Raw genomic sequence first — 19484 nt, forward strand, 5'->3', positions numbered from 1 at the left:
TTTCACTTTGATTTCTCCACTCCCAAAATCTCTTCAATTTGATCAAGTATATTATTATATAAATTGACATTTTCAGAGATATATCATTTTCAAAATCGTGTTTCATGTCTGACAATGTTTTTTATACCTTTCCGCTATTACCGCAAGCTATTATGAGAATATTTGTGTAGACGAGAGGTGTTCTAAAAGTATGTATGTTCAATAAAGAATGTTAGATTATTCTTTGAATAAAAAATAAAGTTTATAACGATTGGTGTTGAAGTATTAACAATGATGCTTACTCATGTATAAACTTCCCCAATCGTACGTCTACCATCCATCGATGAAACCGCCCAACTGACAGCTGTAAGGCTGCTCTCTGTGCTTTACTTTGCCGAAGACCACTGTCACCCGACACAGCAAACATCGTGGCAGCCCGCAAACATGCCTGGAAAAGTGAAACATATATTATTGATTGATTGAGCCAAATTGTGGTCGCATTCATCCTTAGTCCCCTCCTACTCAAATCCCCTTATTTAGTATTGTTACAAGACCAGACGATAAGCAATTATGGGTCAAATACGACCGTAATTGCAAACAACATTCAGTTACATCCACATAGCGGACGCGAGCAGGCTTCCGATAGCTAACCGTTGCTAGTAATTCAATTGAAAATACAGACTGTTTCAGAAGTAGTTCGTCAGCTTGATATAGTGTGACCGTCGGATACTTCTGAATACCTGCCAAGCCGTGATACTGGCTCCCATCATTCATATCACCAATCAACATCATTCATCAACCACATTATCATCCATAAACAGTGTACTGTCACGTGCCTCGCTCTGGGTAACCCAAACAAACAATACCGCGCGAGTGACAGTGCAACCAGACCACGGAGCCATCATCAACATCACAAAAGGTCAGTGTCTGGCATTCTGTAAAATCGTCCCCACACCTAGATCCGGAATCCATATCATCCTTAAAATTACAGTCCACTTGCGAAAAGCGCCACCAAAGATAATTAACAAATACAGTTCATCAGGTAATCACAGTGAAACCCCGATTCTACGTTTTTTAGGAACTGACAAAAAAAAATTAAATACAGAGAAAACTTAAGGGTGATCCTTATGCCAACAGAGAACCGAGCGGAAAAATACGAAGCTTGCAATTTGAGATTTCTTTTTGATAATGTACAATTCCAACTGTATTAATTAATAAATATGTATCTGAAAACATTAAAAAGATTTTTTTTAAGTCAATGATAAACTTACATAAAAATTACGTAAAAAAAATGAGAATTTGTTGCATATTTATGTCATAAGTTACATTATTTTTATGGTCATATTTATTATTAAAATTTAGTTTATTAAGTTTTCTATGTTTTTTCATGTAGATTTTTGACTAATTCATCATTTTAATATTTATTTTAAAAAAACATCGATTTTTATATAAATATAAATGTGTATAACTTGAAATCCTTTTTATTTATATGTGCATAGGCTAGGCTATACCGGAACAGTGACGTTACGCGGCAAGCCAAAATGAATTATTATGTATTACATTTTGGTATTATACCTGCGCCGCATGTCAAGTGAAATTTGTTGCACACAAGGCCTGAACAAAAACGATGCATGAGTGCGAGTGAGAAAGTATTCGGCACCCTTATAATCTCTGCGACACGCGCTAGAGTAAGATAAAAGGTCTACATATTTTTGAGTCAGTTTCCAAAAGTATCGCTGGCAAATCGTGGTGAATCGCTTCACGTAACATCGATAATCTGCGAGTTCGTGTTGCTAAATTTGCTATTTTTTGTGTTAAACATAAAGTCAGTGGTATATATTTTTAGTTAATTAAGTAGAAAAGGTGGTTCTGCGTGTTGTATTAAAATATGGTTGCCGTACTGATAAGCAAGAAGATGGTATTACGTTTCATAGGTAAGTTGATACATGTTCGTGACAATTTATTTGTATATTATTATTTATTTTAATATCAGTGACCTAGTGTTTCTTTAAAATAACTTAAATTATGGATATCTTTACCTAATGGTTGCATTTTGACCGCTTAAAAATACTATATAACGTAAAAAAAATAGAAAATTATATTTTAATTCTGAGCGTCTAGTGCGAGCACTTTGGGCGAGCACTAGCGAAATGGTCTATGGTCTCGAACATTTGCAGGCGAATGCGTTCGCTCGCCCACAAACCAAACGCACGGCACGTAGCTTCATTTAGCAATGCAACGGGTGGCGTCTATATGTATCTATAGTCTATGGTTGCACACGACACCAGCTGTTTTTTTACAAACTAAAAGGGTGCGGCGATCAGTTTAGTTTACGTGTATTTTGTGAATGCTAACAAAATTACATCGACAAATTTGACGTGTTGCAGTTCGAGTTTGTATATGAGACCCGGTTAAAATCGAGGCTACACTTTATCTAACTAATAAGTTTATAGGAAGACATAGAGAATAATGTGTAAAAATACCTTCACACAGGAATCGGCTAGGGATGGACAAAGAACTATCCTTAGCGCTCCGGCAACTTCGTGTTTTGAGCACAATCCGAAGCCCTGCGATAACCGGTGAGCTTCTCGGGCCACTCTAACCAGTGCTCTGAAAATATAACATGAAAACATTATAATATTTTTATATTTATCAGAAGAATTACATACATTTATATGGTAACTCATAGACGAAGAAAGTTTTTCCTTCACAATTCGAGTTGCCATAAGTAGCTTATAGTGGCGAAGGGTGGAGGAAGGCTGTTAAGTTTTGACATTAATAGTGCACACTAAACTTTGTCAGTAAGTTATATTTATTTGTTTTCATTGAACTAAAACTACAATTTTGCAGATGGCGCTAGTTAGTTTTTAAAATTAAATTAAACCCTGTCTAAACCAAACCATAATAGTTTAGGTACCTATACCATGGGTGATCCGACAAAATATTGCACACTTTCTGTCATAATTATTTGTTTTCGTTGAATTAAAAATATATATTACTGGTGGTGTTCGTTATTTTTTTTTAATTCATTGAGCCCTGCCTAAGCCAAACGATAATCGATAAAAAATATCTAAAAATACGTATGGTTTAATGGCATAGATTTAATATTTTATAGATAAAAGAATATTTTTTTACTATTATCTACTTAACTATGACATGGGTTAGGCAGGGTTTAATTGAATTTTAAAAACTGACAAACACTATCTACGCACTGTAATCGTTGTTCAATGAAAACAAATACGTCTGACTGACAAAGTTTAGTGTGCACTATTTATGTCGTTTGTTTTGTATATAGTGATAAATAAATGTCTACATACCTTTGAAGTAAATATCCTACTCGAGGTACAGTCTCTGCCGATATCCTCGCTATGTGGTCCCTGCATCTGCCGGAGTGGAGGACTCGTTGCAAATCCGATGCACTCCAAGGTAACTGTTGCAATTCCACTAACCTGGAAGTAATAATCATTGAATGATAATAATATGACTTTAATTAATGATTTCGTTGTACTGAAGTCAAATGGTATAGCTAATTTGATAAATATTTTGGCTTTGGTTTATGTAGGTTCTCATTTGAGTCATTTCTAAACGTATTTAAATTTTGAATTGACGTACCTAAATAAGTATCTATAGGTGGAAATAATATAATGTTTTTATCATTATTAGCTGGGGTTGATCCACTGTTGGATGAAGGCCTCCCCTGGCTCCCTCCTTTTTTCTCCGTCCCTAGTTCTTTGCTGCAACGTACATCCACCAAACTTTACGATTCCGTCGATCCAGCGGGTTTTATGTAGTCCTTGTGATCGTTTAATGCCCCCTTGGGTACCACTCGCCGAGCTACATATTCTGCCCTTTGCTTTTTCATCTGATTGATGACCTCTATCACATTGTGTACTCTTGTCTACCTCATTATCCATTGTTTTTTTTTTGCGATCTTTCTGCATGATGTCCAACATGCATCATTTCATGCCACATTTCGCATTAATGGTCCTTATTGTTTCACGTGCACATTGGTTGAATACTTCAGAAGACACAATGATTGATTGGAAAACAAAGATTAGGAAAATGTATTCAATATTAAAAAACCGAAAAATAAAATTAGACATAATATGTTGGAATTTTTCTTTAATACCTTTGTGGCTAACTATTATGTAGAATGTGAAAGATTTATTCAACACGTAAAGGTAGATAGACAAAATATATAAGTATTTATAGGTAAATTGAGAAACTTGAAAGTAAGTAAGTATGTACCTATTATGTGAATCAACCCAGACAAATTCATCAGCGCTCGTCACATTGGTATTGACGGTCTCCAGCGAGGAGTGGCTGACGAGCCTGGGCGCCCGTGCGGCACGAGCAGCCGCCCCCACCACTCCCTCTGCCAGGTCGGAACCCGCGCTCAAGCTGGAGTAGGTGCTCGTCGAGGTGTGCGAGCGGAGAGTCAGCTGCTGGATGGCCAACCGGATGTCCTCCAGACCCCCGGCCCCAGACCATGGCACCTGTAACTGAACAGATTCTATTTTAGCTCATGAAGGATTATTATTGAATCCCTGTAGGGCTATTCTAAGATATCACTTACCTCCAAAATCAATAAAAAAATGTGATAAATATAATATGTCGTATTCAGGCAGTAAATTATCCCGAGAAGTTAACTATCTTTTTTAACACGGACGTCCCATAACCGTGTTAACCGCAAGCTGTCAAAAATCTCGTTGAGCTACACAGTTAACACGCTTTACTAGTAATGTATCCCATTAGAATTAAGTGACGTGTTAACGGTGCTAACAATAAATTATTGTAGATAAACCCTTGTTCATGGAATTCCTTCAAGTGATATCCGTGTATTCGTTGTCAGTGTGTATTTGCTATTGGTGAATGCGCTTAGTGCATGAAGATGCCGAAAGGCGAAACCGGGATCGTAAAAATTACTTAAATAAAATAGTACAAAACTTAGAACAATTAGAATTTAAATTCAAATATGTATCCTCAGTCTATAGTATTAATTTTCTAATATACCTACCCCGTGTTTTACTTGTTATAAAGGGGGGGGGGAAATACTTGTATTTGAATAATTTATTTATTAAGCGTCGTGGGTCCCAGGTTCGAATCCTGGGTCTGGCAAGTACACATATATTGTTTTTCAATTTATATATGAGTCAGAGTATGGACCTAATATGTTGAGTAAGTGGCTGACATCCATTTCTCGTAAAAACAAAATCTGTTAATACAAACCTCCACTTGTGGAGGCCCATATGATCTTATTAGAATCGGACATGGTCGGAATGTTAAAAAATATCTCTCTTCAGTAGGCATCACACCATAATTCCATAATGTATTATAATCAATCGTCTCAAGTCTTTCTTACACGGAATTCTACTAATCCGGTGTGTTATAATATAATATACCTACACTTAGATTACATAATATATTAATATTTGGATTCAGTCTTCAAACTCGATTTGCTCAAAACTAATAAATTGAACATACTTACTAGAGTGACGATAATACAGTTCCGCAAGTGTTTTCAAGAAAATAAGCGTAACAAAACATTATTGATATTAGCTAAAATTCTTCTGTAACGTTTATATAAATAAACGAAATAAACAAACCTTCGCCGGCGTCGCTCTGTGCCTGTTTCTGGAGTGGTGCGAACTTGCCCTCGACCTGGTGGATCTCTGCGTGACTCCAGCCGCAAGCCTGTCTCCTGCCCCCTTGTCTCCGTCCGTCGGAGGTCCAACGATTGGTGCTCCGCCACCTCCGCTGTCAGACATCGACGCATGGCCCGACGAACGGTTTTCGTCCGATGAACTGTTGCAGTCGCGACCGGAAATCTGAAATAAAATGCAATATCTTGTAATCGAGCAGTTATGGATCTTACCACTCTGGGCCAGATAATTTGGCCCGAAAGATTATAATAGGACCTGATAGAAACATGAAATAGTGCCAGGACTATTTTGACACCTGTCCTGTTACGATCATAATTAAAGTTTCGTTTAGTTATAAAGCGAATGTAGAATGTACGTTAACTTGTCGGTTAACCAACAGCTTTTTAATTGGAGAATACAAAGAAAGGTTTGAGAACTTTGAGAATCCTGACATTAATCTCATCCAGGCTTATATTTCCAAGGTCCATAAAACCCACAGATAGAATTGATTGCATATATCTACCTACCTAATTGAAATTTCTTGAATGTGGTTTTATTAGGTTACGACTAACTTACTACTAACTACAGCATTCCAGCATGACAAAGGATCCCCATCCTTGCCTCACTGAGAGCATGTCCAACTTCAAGTAGGCTGTGATCCATTATCAAAACTGACAGTGATCTATCACACTCTCTTATTCTTCAACTTAAACAAACGAATTATATTTGGCTGAGGACACTTGTCTTCGACACCGTCGTAAGAATGATAAGTTTTAGTCTTATTTTTGGCAATTATTGCACTCATCGTCAAACTATTCTCCTGCTTTATAAAGAGCCTACTGTGTGACGGTAAGCGAAAACTACGCCTTATTTTAGAGCGCGGGTACAAACAACTTCTCTTTCTTATCACCCAGGCAATAAAAATACTTCTCTTTCAAAGTCTCAGTGAAATGATATTATTATTATTTTGCAACTGAATGTACCTATGCACCTTTTAGCCGGCTCGCACATCACAACTCGCCTTGTGTGCCTGATGACCATAAATCAAAACTTCCGAGACTGCCGGCGAATGTTGCATGATCACAACCTCACGCATCTGCCTAGCGCTGCTAGCTCTAGCTCAGCCAAACGCGGCGACAGTCTGGAGAGAAATGGCCGATTGTGCAGCTGTGCGCATGCGCGGAGTCGATATGGCCGGACATCGACATGCAGGCTTTGGCCAATGCAACTCGACGCATGTCGTAGGGTCGCAGAGTCGCAGTTGCATCGGCCAATCTGCGAAGCTCCATTTGATAACGTTTGCTTCTTGGTTTACGATGACGTCACATCGACGAATTCGTCGTAAGACGCATGCGGCGAGTTCTGATGTGCGAGCCCACTTACATTTACACCGATCGACCAAAATCCATCCCACTACTGACGTCTTATGCCTGGTCTAGTGCATACATTATAGTACGTAATAATGATAGTATCATCTATGGCACTACAACCTTTGGTGGGTCTTGGCAACCTTCAAAAACTTCCTCCGTCTCTCCCGACACTATCCAGTTCTTTTGACCGAGAATTCTCAAACCTCCTGTGGCGCAGTCCAGCCATCTCAATTTAGATCATCCAGGTCTTCTCTTGTCCTCGAGGGTTGCGTACATAGCCCGCCTTGCTGGTATATCCTTCTGCATTCTATGCATGTGGCTGATCCGGCGCAATCTCTGCATTTTCATGTGCCACGTGATCTTTTCGCCCTTATAAAGCGTGTATGTACAGCTCCTCATTATAATACCTTGACCTCCAAATGCCATTTTCCTGAATAGCCCCAAAGATATCCATATTTATCTCATCCTGTTTGCTGAGTGCCCAGTATTCTAATCCATACGCTACTCCACTGGGCGCAGGAGAGTTTTATATGAGATTTTTTTTTTATTTTCCTTGAGAGTCCCTTGTTATTCATAAGTATTTGGAGACCAAAATAGCACCACTGCTGGCGAAGGCGATCAGGTGATTTATTTCGTCGCTTATGTTATTATGCTTGTGACAAGGGACTTTAGATAAACAAATGAATCCACAGTTTCAAAAGCATCGCTGCCAATCATACTACGTCTTACGTGAGCGATGTCGGCGAATCGATGAGCGGCGCGCGCAACTCAAACGTATAACCGTATAAACTTACAACCAAAAAAATACTGTTTACGAACATTTTCACACACGGTTATACGTTTGAGTTGCGCGTGCCGCTCAACGCTTCGCCGACTTCGCCCACGTAAAACGCCCCGTTACACCGTAGAGATCTGACATGTATTTTGTTTTACTTTCGTTTATCCGGAGTCCCATGTTTGCAGCTGTCTTTACGAAAATAAATGCCCGTTTGCGGGATTCTGGGGACCGGGAAATGACATCAAAATCAGAGTAAATAATCTTTTCAAGGGTCACTGTTAAACAGAAGGCAGGCAAGTGCGTCCCCCTGTCTAAGGCAGTTCGGTCTAAGTAGAGGTGTGCTAACCTATTTTGGACCCGTACGCTTGGTTCAATACTTGACATGCTTAATTTGACCTACATAACATGTATAATATTATGAAATGTCTTTTATTGAACAAAGTTTCTATAAAAGAGTAGCTTGCTAAACTATTTGAGTTTGTCAATAAAAGTATGGTTAATATAAAACATGTATGTATGTGTATTAGTTATTATGTTAAAGCTTTAAAATCCAAATAAAAAATCTGAATAATAAGATAGAAATTCTGTTGCCAATACCCTGTCTAAAAATACGTAATTGACACAAGTTTTTTTTTTCTTTAAGCCTTTTTGTATTGTATTTTTTTTATTTCGTCGACAATACTAACAAACCATGTTATTGTCATTAATTCAATTTACCGCAGTATCGACAGTGGAAAAAATACGAATGGCGTATCGAAATGTCGAAATGTTGTATTTTCTTGTACGGAATTTACTTTAAACGACAATACGCGACGAGTAGCAAAAAAAACACAGTGCAGCACTACTAGGGAATTTGGGAGGCAGCGTGTCATTTTTTAATCAACCTTTGACTGCAATTTACCGCAATTCTGCGAAGCGAATTTCAATTTTGTACCAAATAGAACAAAAATCTCCAGACATTTCTTGAAATAATAAAACTGACTGGCGTGAAATTGGAGATTGGTAATTTGGAATGACAGCGGTGCCAATGCGGTACTCAAACGCGGGCAGTTCAAATACAAGGGGAGACATCTGAGGGCTCCGGGTTCTTGTGTGTCTGTGATTGTTTTACTGATATTACTACTTAACTACAACTACTGTCATTGGGACTCATGGCCTATGTAGTTTTAAAAATAATATATTTATACATTTTTATTCACCATCTCCCAGTTTAAAACACTAAAAATATAGAGAGGTATAAGACTTGATATAAAAGTATCGACGAAACCTACTGGTCTGACAAAGTCACATCTAAGATAGAAATGTGAAAGCCAGTCGCCATGGATTTATTACTTTATGACGGTTAGGCCATAGAGCTAAAGAAATAAAAAGCTTCTGTCTTCGAATACTACCGATATTGAATGCGCGTTTCATTCTTAGAAGTATTAAAAAACTTGTAAATTTTATTATTTTATATACTATATACTATATAGGAATCATTCCGTTTATTATTGCATGTTTTATGAAAAGTTTATCTTAGTCTGCTATGTAAAGTGGATAGGTAAGTAAAAGAAAATACAATCATATCGGATACCTATATTTCGATACCTACCCCATTTCAATAAGGATACAACTCAAAATTTCAAGATTTGAGTTAATAATGAATGCCATTTGATGTGGAAAGGTCTTCTCCTTTACAATCCAGCAAAAAAAGAGTCAAAAATTTCTTCAATGTATCATAAAATCGAATAACCCTTTCTGAGATTAATCATTAATTCAGTTATTTACTGGAATTTCTGTGCTATTTCCTTATTAAATATTAAAATTTCATTGTGCATTGGTGAATTCCACTAAACTAAATATAAAAAACATACATTTTACTCAAAATCAAGGCATTCAACTGAGAATTTCTGCAAGAAAATCAAACGCCATTATCTTGGAACAAGGTTTTTTTAGTTGTTTCCCTATTGAAATGTGGTATCAATTTATATAAAATTCTGGTAGATTCTCCTAATTAACAAGTGGTACCTATCAATATCAAATTAATGTTCTTATTGAATCTAATAAACTTGGAACATTACTGTCTGCAATGCTATACGGCCATCCCTTTCTTGTAAGACAGCTCACCTCGCATAATGAATTTAATACATAGAATTACAATATTATGTAACCTTTCTTTTCGACACAACTGCATGTGATTTTATTAATAATAAACTGCAATCATTGCAGTTTTCTAACAAAAACTTGAATGAATGTTGTAATATAACCAGATTTTTATTGAACGTGTACCTACCTAACTAGATGTTATGAACATAATATTATCAAGTTGGTCAGTTAAGTTATTAACTAGGCTATATTATTTTGTTATACAATACTGTATGCCCATCCGAGTACCGGAGTACGGCACTGATGCATTACGAATATTATACATTTTTTTTAAAAGTGCTAACCATATATTACCATTAGGGAAAATATTTTCATGCAGGTAACAGGTACCCTTGCTAAACTGTTGATCATTGATTCGTAAAAAAGCGAGTTTTATTATAGAGTGCATTGAAAGTGCATAATATGCACACAAAACGTACTATTATTTATTTATCACTCTGGTTAGGTATATTACGTGAAGTTAGTTGCACACTGCTCCATACCAAACGGGCGGCTCCGATCACCTTACTTACGCGAAACGTCAAAATCAGTCAGTAAATATTACATAATTATTTTAAATGTCCAACTAATCCATCTAATTATAATTTAAAATTCATACCGTATAAAGCATACTTACTTTAAAAAATGTGACAACACAAAATTAGTTTCAATACTAATAATAGCATTTAAGTTTCTATCTGTGATTTCGTAATATTTACGTCTTTATTGAGATATTTAGACTATTTCCATGATTATTGGTGTACTTACTAATTTACTAGCTCCATCTTTTCTCGAAAATAACGCATTTTAAACAAATCATGAGATTATATACAGCGGTCAGGTGCGCGCGCCTACATCCAACCGTTGTTGAACGCACGGGATTAGTCGAAATTCATAATACAATTGAATCATGAATAGGTAAAGTGGTCGGATGGTAGCGGCGGAGGGGTGCGGCTAGAAGAGCCCGCCCTTAAATCCAACTGATGTCTATTTCTCTATTCTGTGTATATTTAATACTTTTTATTACGTATTTCACGCAGGCGAAGTTGCGGGCTATCGATATTATATAATTACTGATAAATTTATCAAAAGATTGATTTTTTATATACCATGTCTTATGATCATGGCCCCCACAAGAGGGGGGCTGCCTGAGAGGGATCTAGCCTGGAGGACCCTGCATGGTGGATCAACAGTTAAATGAGATAAACACACACCACAAATTTGCTCTAATATATTATTATAAAAAAGTCGGCTGCGGCGCTATTTTGAGAGATTCAATTCTATTCAAAGAGGTTTGACGGTCTTTAATATATGGCCGTATATTAAAGACTGTCATACCTCTTTGGGTCATGTAGTAGTGACATAATATACATGTCTAAATAAAACACGGTTCTTGTCGGTTCACACTTTACAGAAAGCCAGCAGCTAACAATTTTTTTTAAAATAGCCGATATACTGGATTATTTGTTAGGTTAGGTTAAGTTTTCATTCTTGAATTCACGAATTTTGCCAAAATCAGCTATGAAAATTGAATTAATGTTCATATTGAATCTAATAAAATTGGAGACCGTATAGTATACGTACGGTCATCTCTTTCCGATAAGAAAGCTTACAGCGAACTGTGCCACGGTGAAATGTTTTACGTACAACTTACATTTATGACCCAACCTATTAGGTCCATACTCTGACTCAAACACGAATTGAAAAACAATATGTGTATTTGCCAGAACCAGGATTCTAACTTGGCCGCTCAAGATACAATTCGTAAATTCAATTATCAGTGTAAGTACGAATGCAGGTAATTCTGACGTATTACGAATATATTTCTGTGTTTATTCTAACCCGTTTAGTTTACTTTTAGAACATCTAAGGCATAAAACCCACCAAAAAAGCGTTCGGTGCGCTCACTACTGAGTAGGCCCCCTCCCACCCGCGCATTACCCTTCACCTATGTAATAAGGGGCTCAAGGAGCACAAAATAATTATTATTATCAGCGTCTCTCATAACACAGCAATAAAAATATTATTAAATTTCTCGGGGCTTGTAATTAATATCGGACACGCAATAACTAAACAAAGAGTTCACTGTTCTTAAATAATGGCTTCTTGCCCGTCTATCGACGACGCTTCGAGGAGCGTGATTTTGCTTGCCGTGTTCAATGAATGGACTACGTTGTATTTTCGTTAATTCGTATCGCTGAGAAGCCAAAAACGGTGACTCATGGGGCAGGCGGTCACAGTGCGTCGTCAAATCCAGTGTGCGCTGGCGTATTTGATTACGTTGTATTTTCGATGATTCACATAGAAAATGCGCGAGCGCCCCGTAAGCCTGATTTAGTGGACTTTATGCCTAAAGAAACAAAACATCGGCCGCCACCTGTGTGTAGGTATGCGAAATTAGCAAATGGTGACTCCTCGATGATAACTCAATGCCTGAATTTGTGTTTTCTTCGTTGAATATATTACATACTATTCGTATAATCGTAGAAAAAGATTAGGAAATAGTCATAAATAATACTACCTAATCATTATTAATTATTGTTATAAAGATGAAAGTGTTAATTTATTACCGCATCATTTTTCAAACTAGTGTCGCGAGTCATTGTAAATTGCCTTTCTAGATATGTATTTCTTTTCATATAACCGAAACTTGGAGATGATTACATCAGATGTGAAGTATGTACATCATTATATATGTTTATTGAATGATTGATATGAGTTGCGTTACAAAATTTTCATAGAAATAATGATAAACCAGCCATTGCCGAATAGATCAACGCGAAAGAAAACTCATCAATTAGTTGACTCATATGACCTGTTAATTTAATATCTCTTTTACAAATACGTTTATTTTAATTCTATAATATTATGTTTATTTAACGGGTTGGATTGTTTGATTTGGATTGCCGTGGCCGATGAGAGTGTAGGTGAAAGAAATGTGCTGTGTAGGGTATATGGCTCCATACTAGAAGTAGACAAATGCGGCGGCGATTTTCTATGACGCAAATGACGCATCAATTGCGTCATTTGAAGACTTGTTAATTTGTTAGAAGATTTAAAAGGTGGCGTCGAAACAACTTAAACCAGTGGCATCACCAGGATGGGAAATGTATTTATAAAAAAAAATATTGTGTACATAACATATTATTAATTGAAGACGTTCAAAACATGACATTTAGAATGAAAAAAACAGGTAAATCAAGTTAGTATATAAAAAACAAGCCAAAAATAATTCAATAAAAATATAAATTAAATAATAAAATAGAATTTTAAAAACAAAATACATCGCGCATCACTACAAACGTCTACGTATTTAGGGAGTGCATTGACCAACCCCATAGCCCTCGCTATTGGTGCCTGATAAGCCTGACAAGCCAAGTTTATGCACTGCTTAGGGATAGCACATTCTATAGGTCGGCAGATGAAGGGACGATTAAAATGTCCGACAAGAAATTAAGAAACAGGGTTGGTAGGTACCTACCAAATGAGTTATTATTAGCCTGCCGAAGGGCGGAATTTCGCTAAGAGTCGATTACTACATACAATTATTAATTTATACGAAAATCTTTAGAAGATGCATATTTGACACAAATTGAGTATAAAATATTACTCAAAGCATAACAAAATCACTGCAACTAACATCAAAGTGGCCTGTAACATAACCACTCAAACATATACGCAGTTTTACGCAAAACACATATAACTAAGTATTAAGTACTAATATTTATTTTTTTTAGAATTATTAATAACCATGTCCTTGTTTTTTCGTACAAGGTGGTTGTTAGTAATTTTGAACCATCACAAACACCCAGGCTTTGAGAAAAACACAATAATGTTTTTGTCATGACCGGGAATCGAACCCAGAACTCTCAGGTGGAAGGCCAGCGCCTTATCCACTGCACCACGAGAGCCGCCTAAGTAAGTACTAGTATTATTGTCACCTACAGTTACAAATATTTTTAGTATGATGTTGTTCTAAGAACGATATACATTAATATTTTTACTAGGTACTTTGGTAATTAGAATTTATGGCTTTTATTTTATTTCTTATCGTGAGGGCCTTAAAATCTGTCAATCCCTTATGCATTAAACATGGCGTATAAAACATAAACTGGAGCTCTACTACCTCTTACAATTAATGAATATTCAAATCCGTTTAACATTGTACACTCCGATCTAGCAATAATGTATGTGCAGTGCCGAAACACCTAGCTAAAGGGATGGATAGTAAGCCGGACGGTCGCAGATCGACTTAGTTAAACGTCGAAAGTTGGACGGTATCAACAAGGATAATAGAGGCCCGGTGCAGATACTGGCTCAAGATATGGGCAGATAGAGGAAGCTTTCGGCTGAGGTTAAGAGCCACCCTGGGTTGTTAACCCTCTAATAATATATTTTTTTAATTCAACATCATCGTAAGATTTTTCCGTCATTTTTATTATTTACATAACTATAATTACTGTATTCAGTATTCAGTGAAGAAGACAAATCACGGCGTCATGCGATGCAATCAAATAGTTTATTTTATTTATTTTTTCAAAAGAAAATGTTTTATGTTTACATGTCGTTTACACATTGTCTAGCAGTTCCTTATAAAATAAATTGAGAGACACTGTATAATTGACACTAATAGTCAATCATTAGGAAGACATTAATAATAAATCATTTAAAAAAATGTTGCTAGAATTGAGCAATAGTAAATTCTCAATGCAGCTTAAATGAACACCTATTTGACCTATTCAATAATCAGTCACGACTGATTATACCTATCGATGTATTAGAAACACTTCGCAAGTACATAGTTTGTGAAAATATTATTTAAATTGGTAATAACACCTATTTTACCACGTTTTTATTAGCTCGTATTCTTGTTTGTCCAGTACAAATTTTTTCTTGTTTGTCCAAGATTTGTATTTGAAGATTAAAGATTTTTAACTAACATCCCGACTAGCTAGACATTTGAAACTTTTAGAATATATCAGAACACGATGACAATGCATTCTTTTAACGGCCCACGTGCTCGTCGTATGTCAAAATTGAGTTTTTATTGTATTTTCAAACCATGATCCTGGACACTCCTTAAACGTTGTAGATAATCTATTTATATAATTTTGAAGCCTTATTATCCTTTATAGTTATTTTAAACATTTGATGACTGCATAAAGTGTTTTTGTTACATAAAATAGTGTTCTTTTAAACCTATCGCTCTAATGTTTTAGAATATAGTCATATTTCGGTACATAACTGTGCAGTGGTGTTAAGATTTTTTACATTTATTAATTTTTAAACGCATTTATAAAACCATTAGTATAATTTATTACGAGATAATTTTTGTAAAATATTCACGATAAAAAATTATATTGATAATCTCTGTGATCCCAAATTTGACAAGAATTAGGCATTTTATTATTCAAAAAATCGGCAAGATTAACACATTTGAAGATGATTCTAAAGATACCTATTATAAGCTATGTTTTTGACCATTCAAGTGTGATAAACATCTCATGAATAATGATTGCTTTATAATAATTATTGACCTAAGAATAAGGTAGTGTTTTTTTGAAATACGCCATTTCTTTTGTCATTCCCCAGTGGTTAAGCTACAACATACGGCCGTAGCCATAAATTGACAAACTATAATTGAAGTAGGGAGTAAAATGATATTGACGCGCGTGTTTGAACATGTACCGTTAAAAAAAAATAAAAAAAAATTCGGTTAGGTACATGTTCAAACACGCGCGTTAACATAATTTTACTCCCTACTTTAATTATAGTTTGTCAATTTATGGCTACGGCCGTATGTTGTAGCTTAACCACTGGGGAATGACAAAAGAAATGGCGTATTTCAAAAAAACACTACCTTATTCTTAGGTCAATAATTATTATAAAGCAATCATTATTCATAAGATGTTTATCACACTTGAATGGTCAAAAACATAGCTTATAATAAGTATCTTTAGAATTATCTTCAAATGTGTTAATCTTGCCGATTTTTTGAATAATAAAATGCCTAATTCTTGTCAAATTTGGGATCACAGAGATTATCAATATATTTTTTTATCGTGAATATTTTACAAAAATTATCTCATAATAAATTATACTAATGGTGTTATAAATGCGTTTAAAAATTAATAAATGTAAAAAATCTTAACACCACTGCACAGTTATGTACCGAAATATGACTATATTCGAAAACATTAGAGCGAGAAGTTTAAAAGAATACTATTTTATGTAACAAAAATACTTTATGCAGTCATCAAATGTTTAAAATAACTATAAAGGATAATAAGGCTTCAAAATTATATAAATTGATTATCTACAACGTTTAAGGAGTGTCCAGGATCATGGTTTGAAAATACAATAAAAACTCAATTTTGACCTTCGACTAGCATGTCCCCCCTTTTGAAAAAAATCGTATAAAGTAAAACACTATTGTTGGTTGCTAAGGGGGTCCTAGCAACTAAATTATTAATATGCGTTACTATGGAAATCAATATGAAATGTCAAAATGACATTTCAGTATTCTGTATTTATTCAGTATTTCTATCAAGTACAAAAAAAGTATTTATTAATAGATAGAATTGTCAAGTTTATTATTATGATTCAACAGAAAATTAAAAAAAAAGTTTTATATAAAAAGTTCTTTTTATCTTGTAATTATTTCAGATACACTCTTCCAATTCAAGGTACGAGTAAGTATGATTGTTAACATATTTTTAAAAACCAATTATCACTCCATTGGGTCTATTCTATGCTTATCGACCGCTAAAGTGATAAAGTGATAAATATTATCAAACTTAGGGTAGGATTGTATCAAAATATTAGCACTTATTGTAACAATTACACGAAGTTGGTTTTTATTGTTGCAATAATTGCTTTATTTTAACAGCACCTATCTTGCTGCTGTTAAATTATCGCACTTATTGCAACAATAAAAACCAGCTTCGTGTAATTGTTACAATAAGTGCTAATATTTTGATACAAACCTACCCTAAGTTTGATACTATTTATCAATTTAGTGTTCGATAAGTATAGAATAGACCCACATAATAGTCAATTGCTTTACCAATAACACATACTATGTAGAGACTATAATATATAAGAGAATATATAAGAGAGAATATATAAGAGAATATAATCAAAATTAGTACATACTAAAAATTATTTTTGAAACGTCTTAGCAGTCATTTTTATTCTGATTCCCACCAAAATTGACATTTGTGTTCAGTATTGTTTTGTTAATCATCATGGAACGATGTACAGTTGTACAGCGTATACAAATTGTCAAAAAATTATTACTACAATAATAAATCTATTTGAGTTACGTTACTGACATTATGTGAAATGTATGGTCAAAATAAACGACATACAGAGCTTACTATTCGTAATTTAGTTGGAAAAGTCAAATAGTAATGTTTGTGATGTCAAGAATCCAACCCGTCAAAAACGTTAACGTACTGCTGAAAATGTCGATGTTGTAAATCAAAGTGTGAATGAAAATCCAGAAACAAATAATTTCAAACAAATAAGATAGACCAAATAATGTTGGATCTAGGCGCGTGCCCTCACAACGCATTTATTTGACCACTTTACTCATTCGATGACTACATACCTATTATATATTAATAAACTATTTTTTATTCAACGAATAATACGATTTAAGAATGTAACATTCTTTTATTAAACATACTTAAAGCTGGCTGCTAAAAAAATAATACAATTTAGAAAGCACTTCTGAGAGTATTGTAAAAACTACCAGTTAATATCGTCGCAATTAAATAGGATGTACATAGCTTAGTAGGTAGAGCACATGGACGCGAATAGCAGAGGGGTGGGTTCGAATCCTGCTATTCGTCGTATTGTTTTAAAAATCTAGTGGTTATATATTTCGCTGATGTATTTTCGAATTATGTGTATACATATTATATTAATCATGCCCTTCAAATTATAAATAGGGTTTCACAGCATGACGATGAATGCTGGATTTAATTGACATAAAATAATATGTTCACCAAGGTGAGGTACATAAATTCATTCACAAAGAGATTTAAAATATCAGACTGTTTAAAAATGAAAGGAAATTTGAAAAAAAATATTATGAATTAAAATATTTGAAATCAGGGACTGCAATCCCGGTTACAATTTTAGATACCGGGATTAGACACAGGGCATTGAAATGTTGCTAATTTTTTATTATTTAAATTTTAAATTAATATGTACTATGAAAAATATACAATAAACTTTACATTTAGTACCTTGAACTAATAGGTGTGCGAGTGAGTAACCCAGAATCCAGGAGTGCTCTTCCACTGCTCACTAGGTACATCCTAAAAGTTAGTACCTAAAGTTCCTAAGTTCACCCTACCCATACAAACTCAACATCCAAATATACAGTCCATTGAAATATCGTCATACAATTTGGTAACCGCAACGCCTTAGCCCAGTCGCACATTGAAAATCATCTCGATTGGGATAATAGTCATAAATCAAAACTGAGCGCAACATGTAACTTTCTTAGGCCGTGCGAGGACAGTGACGTCACTCGGCAAGCCAAAATGAATGACGAAGTGCGACATTTCGGGATTATACCTGCGCTGCATGTCGGGTGAAAATAGTTGCATGTGCCTCCAGATGTTTTTTTCAAACTAAAATGTTTTATTCACAGAGCAGATAATAAATATATATATTTTTTTTTCGACCATGTCCGATCCTAATAGGATCATATGGGCCTCCACAGAGTAGAGGTTTGTATTAACAGATTTTTTTACGAGAAATGGATGTCAGCCACTTGCTCAACCTATTAGGTCCATACCCTGACTCACACACATATTGAAAAACAATATGTGTACTTGCCAGACCCAGGATTCGAACCTGGGACCCACGGCATGATAGTCCAACGCTTATGCCGCGCGGCCACCGTGGGCGTCATAAATATAATACCGGTAAGCTATATTCAATACGCCGCATGTTGAAGCAGGCTTTTGAATGTGTGAGTGTCCTACGAAAATGAAGCACGCATTATGCACGTGCAATAGTATGTGTAATACACCAACTTCAATGAGCGTAAATGCATAAACCGAGAGCAGTTTTCAGTATTCGACGTAAAACGTATTCTTGACACGTGTGTAAGTTTAACACGGATTCTTACTTACTCGAGTCGGTTACCTGGTGTCGCCTTATCCGTTATGTATTTCAGTTTCCATTATTTCTGAGTTCCCTGGTTTTATTCCAGTAGTGTACGAAGATCCATTTATAGCGATGACGTCACATCAACGTATTCGACACGATGAGACGAGTTTAGATATGAGAGTCGGCTTATCGGAACAGTATAATAAATACCTACCAACACGAAAATAATTTATTGTATTATACTCGTACACTTTTATTAAAGAAACTGAGCTTATGTTTTTCTATACAAATGATTCAATTGCATTTCTAAAAACATTGTTAAAACAGTTTGAACTAATTCTAATTATGAATGTGAAAATAAAGACGCTTTTCTCATTTTCTCACGACTTGACAAGCCTGTTAATAATTGAATCGCACAAGGTGAAATAACATAGAATCTTGGCTTTATCTCGTGAATCTAAA

The 19484-nt window shown here is 35.2% G+C and overlaps 1 protein-coding gene across 1 annotated transcript in view; it reads right to left on the bottom strand.

The window, feature by feature from the left end:
- LOC147064202 (ankyrin repeat and BTB/POZ domain-containing protein 2) overlaps positions 1-19484 on the bottom strand; it is a 42466-nt gene that overhangs the window by 11884 nt on the left and 11098 nt on the right. Inside the window, exons 2-6 of the mRNA XM_085958672.1 lie at positions 5586-5807; positions 4228-4481; positions 3297-3428; positions 2463-2589; positions 282-427 (exon numbers count right to left, since the gene is read on the bottom strand). Of these exons, the coding sequence (XP_085814798.1) occupies positions 282-427; positions 2463-2589; positions 3297-3428; positions 4228-4481; positions 5586-5807 (881 nt within the window). The remainder of the gene's footprint in view (positions 1-281; positions 428-2462; positions 2590-3296; positions 3429-4227; positions 4482-5585; positions 5808-19484) is intronic.

The sequence above is a fragment of the Rhyacophila brunnea genome, unplaced genomic scaffold (genome assembly GCF_057557595.1).
Source record: "Rhyacophila brunnea isolate RB1 unplaced genomic scaffold, BYU_Rbru_1.0 scaffold_8, whole genome shotgun sequence".
Lineage (NCBI taxonomy): Eukaryota > Metazoa > Arthropoda > Insecta > Trichoptera > Rhyacophilidae > Rhyacophila > Rhyacophila brunnea.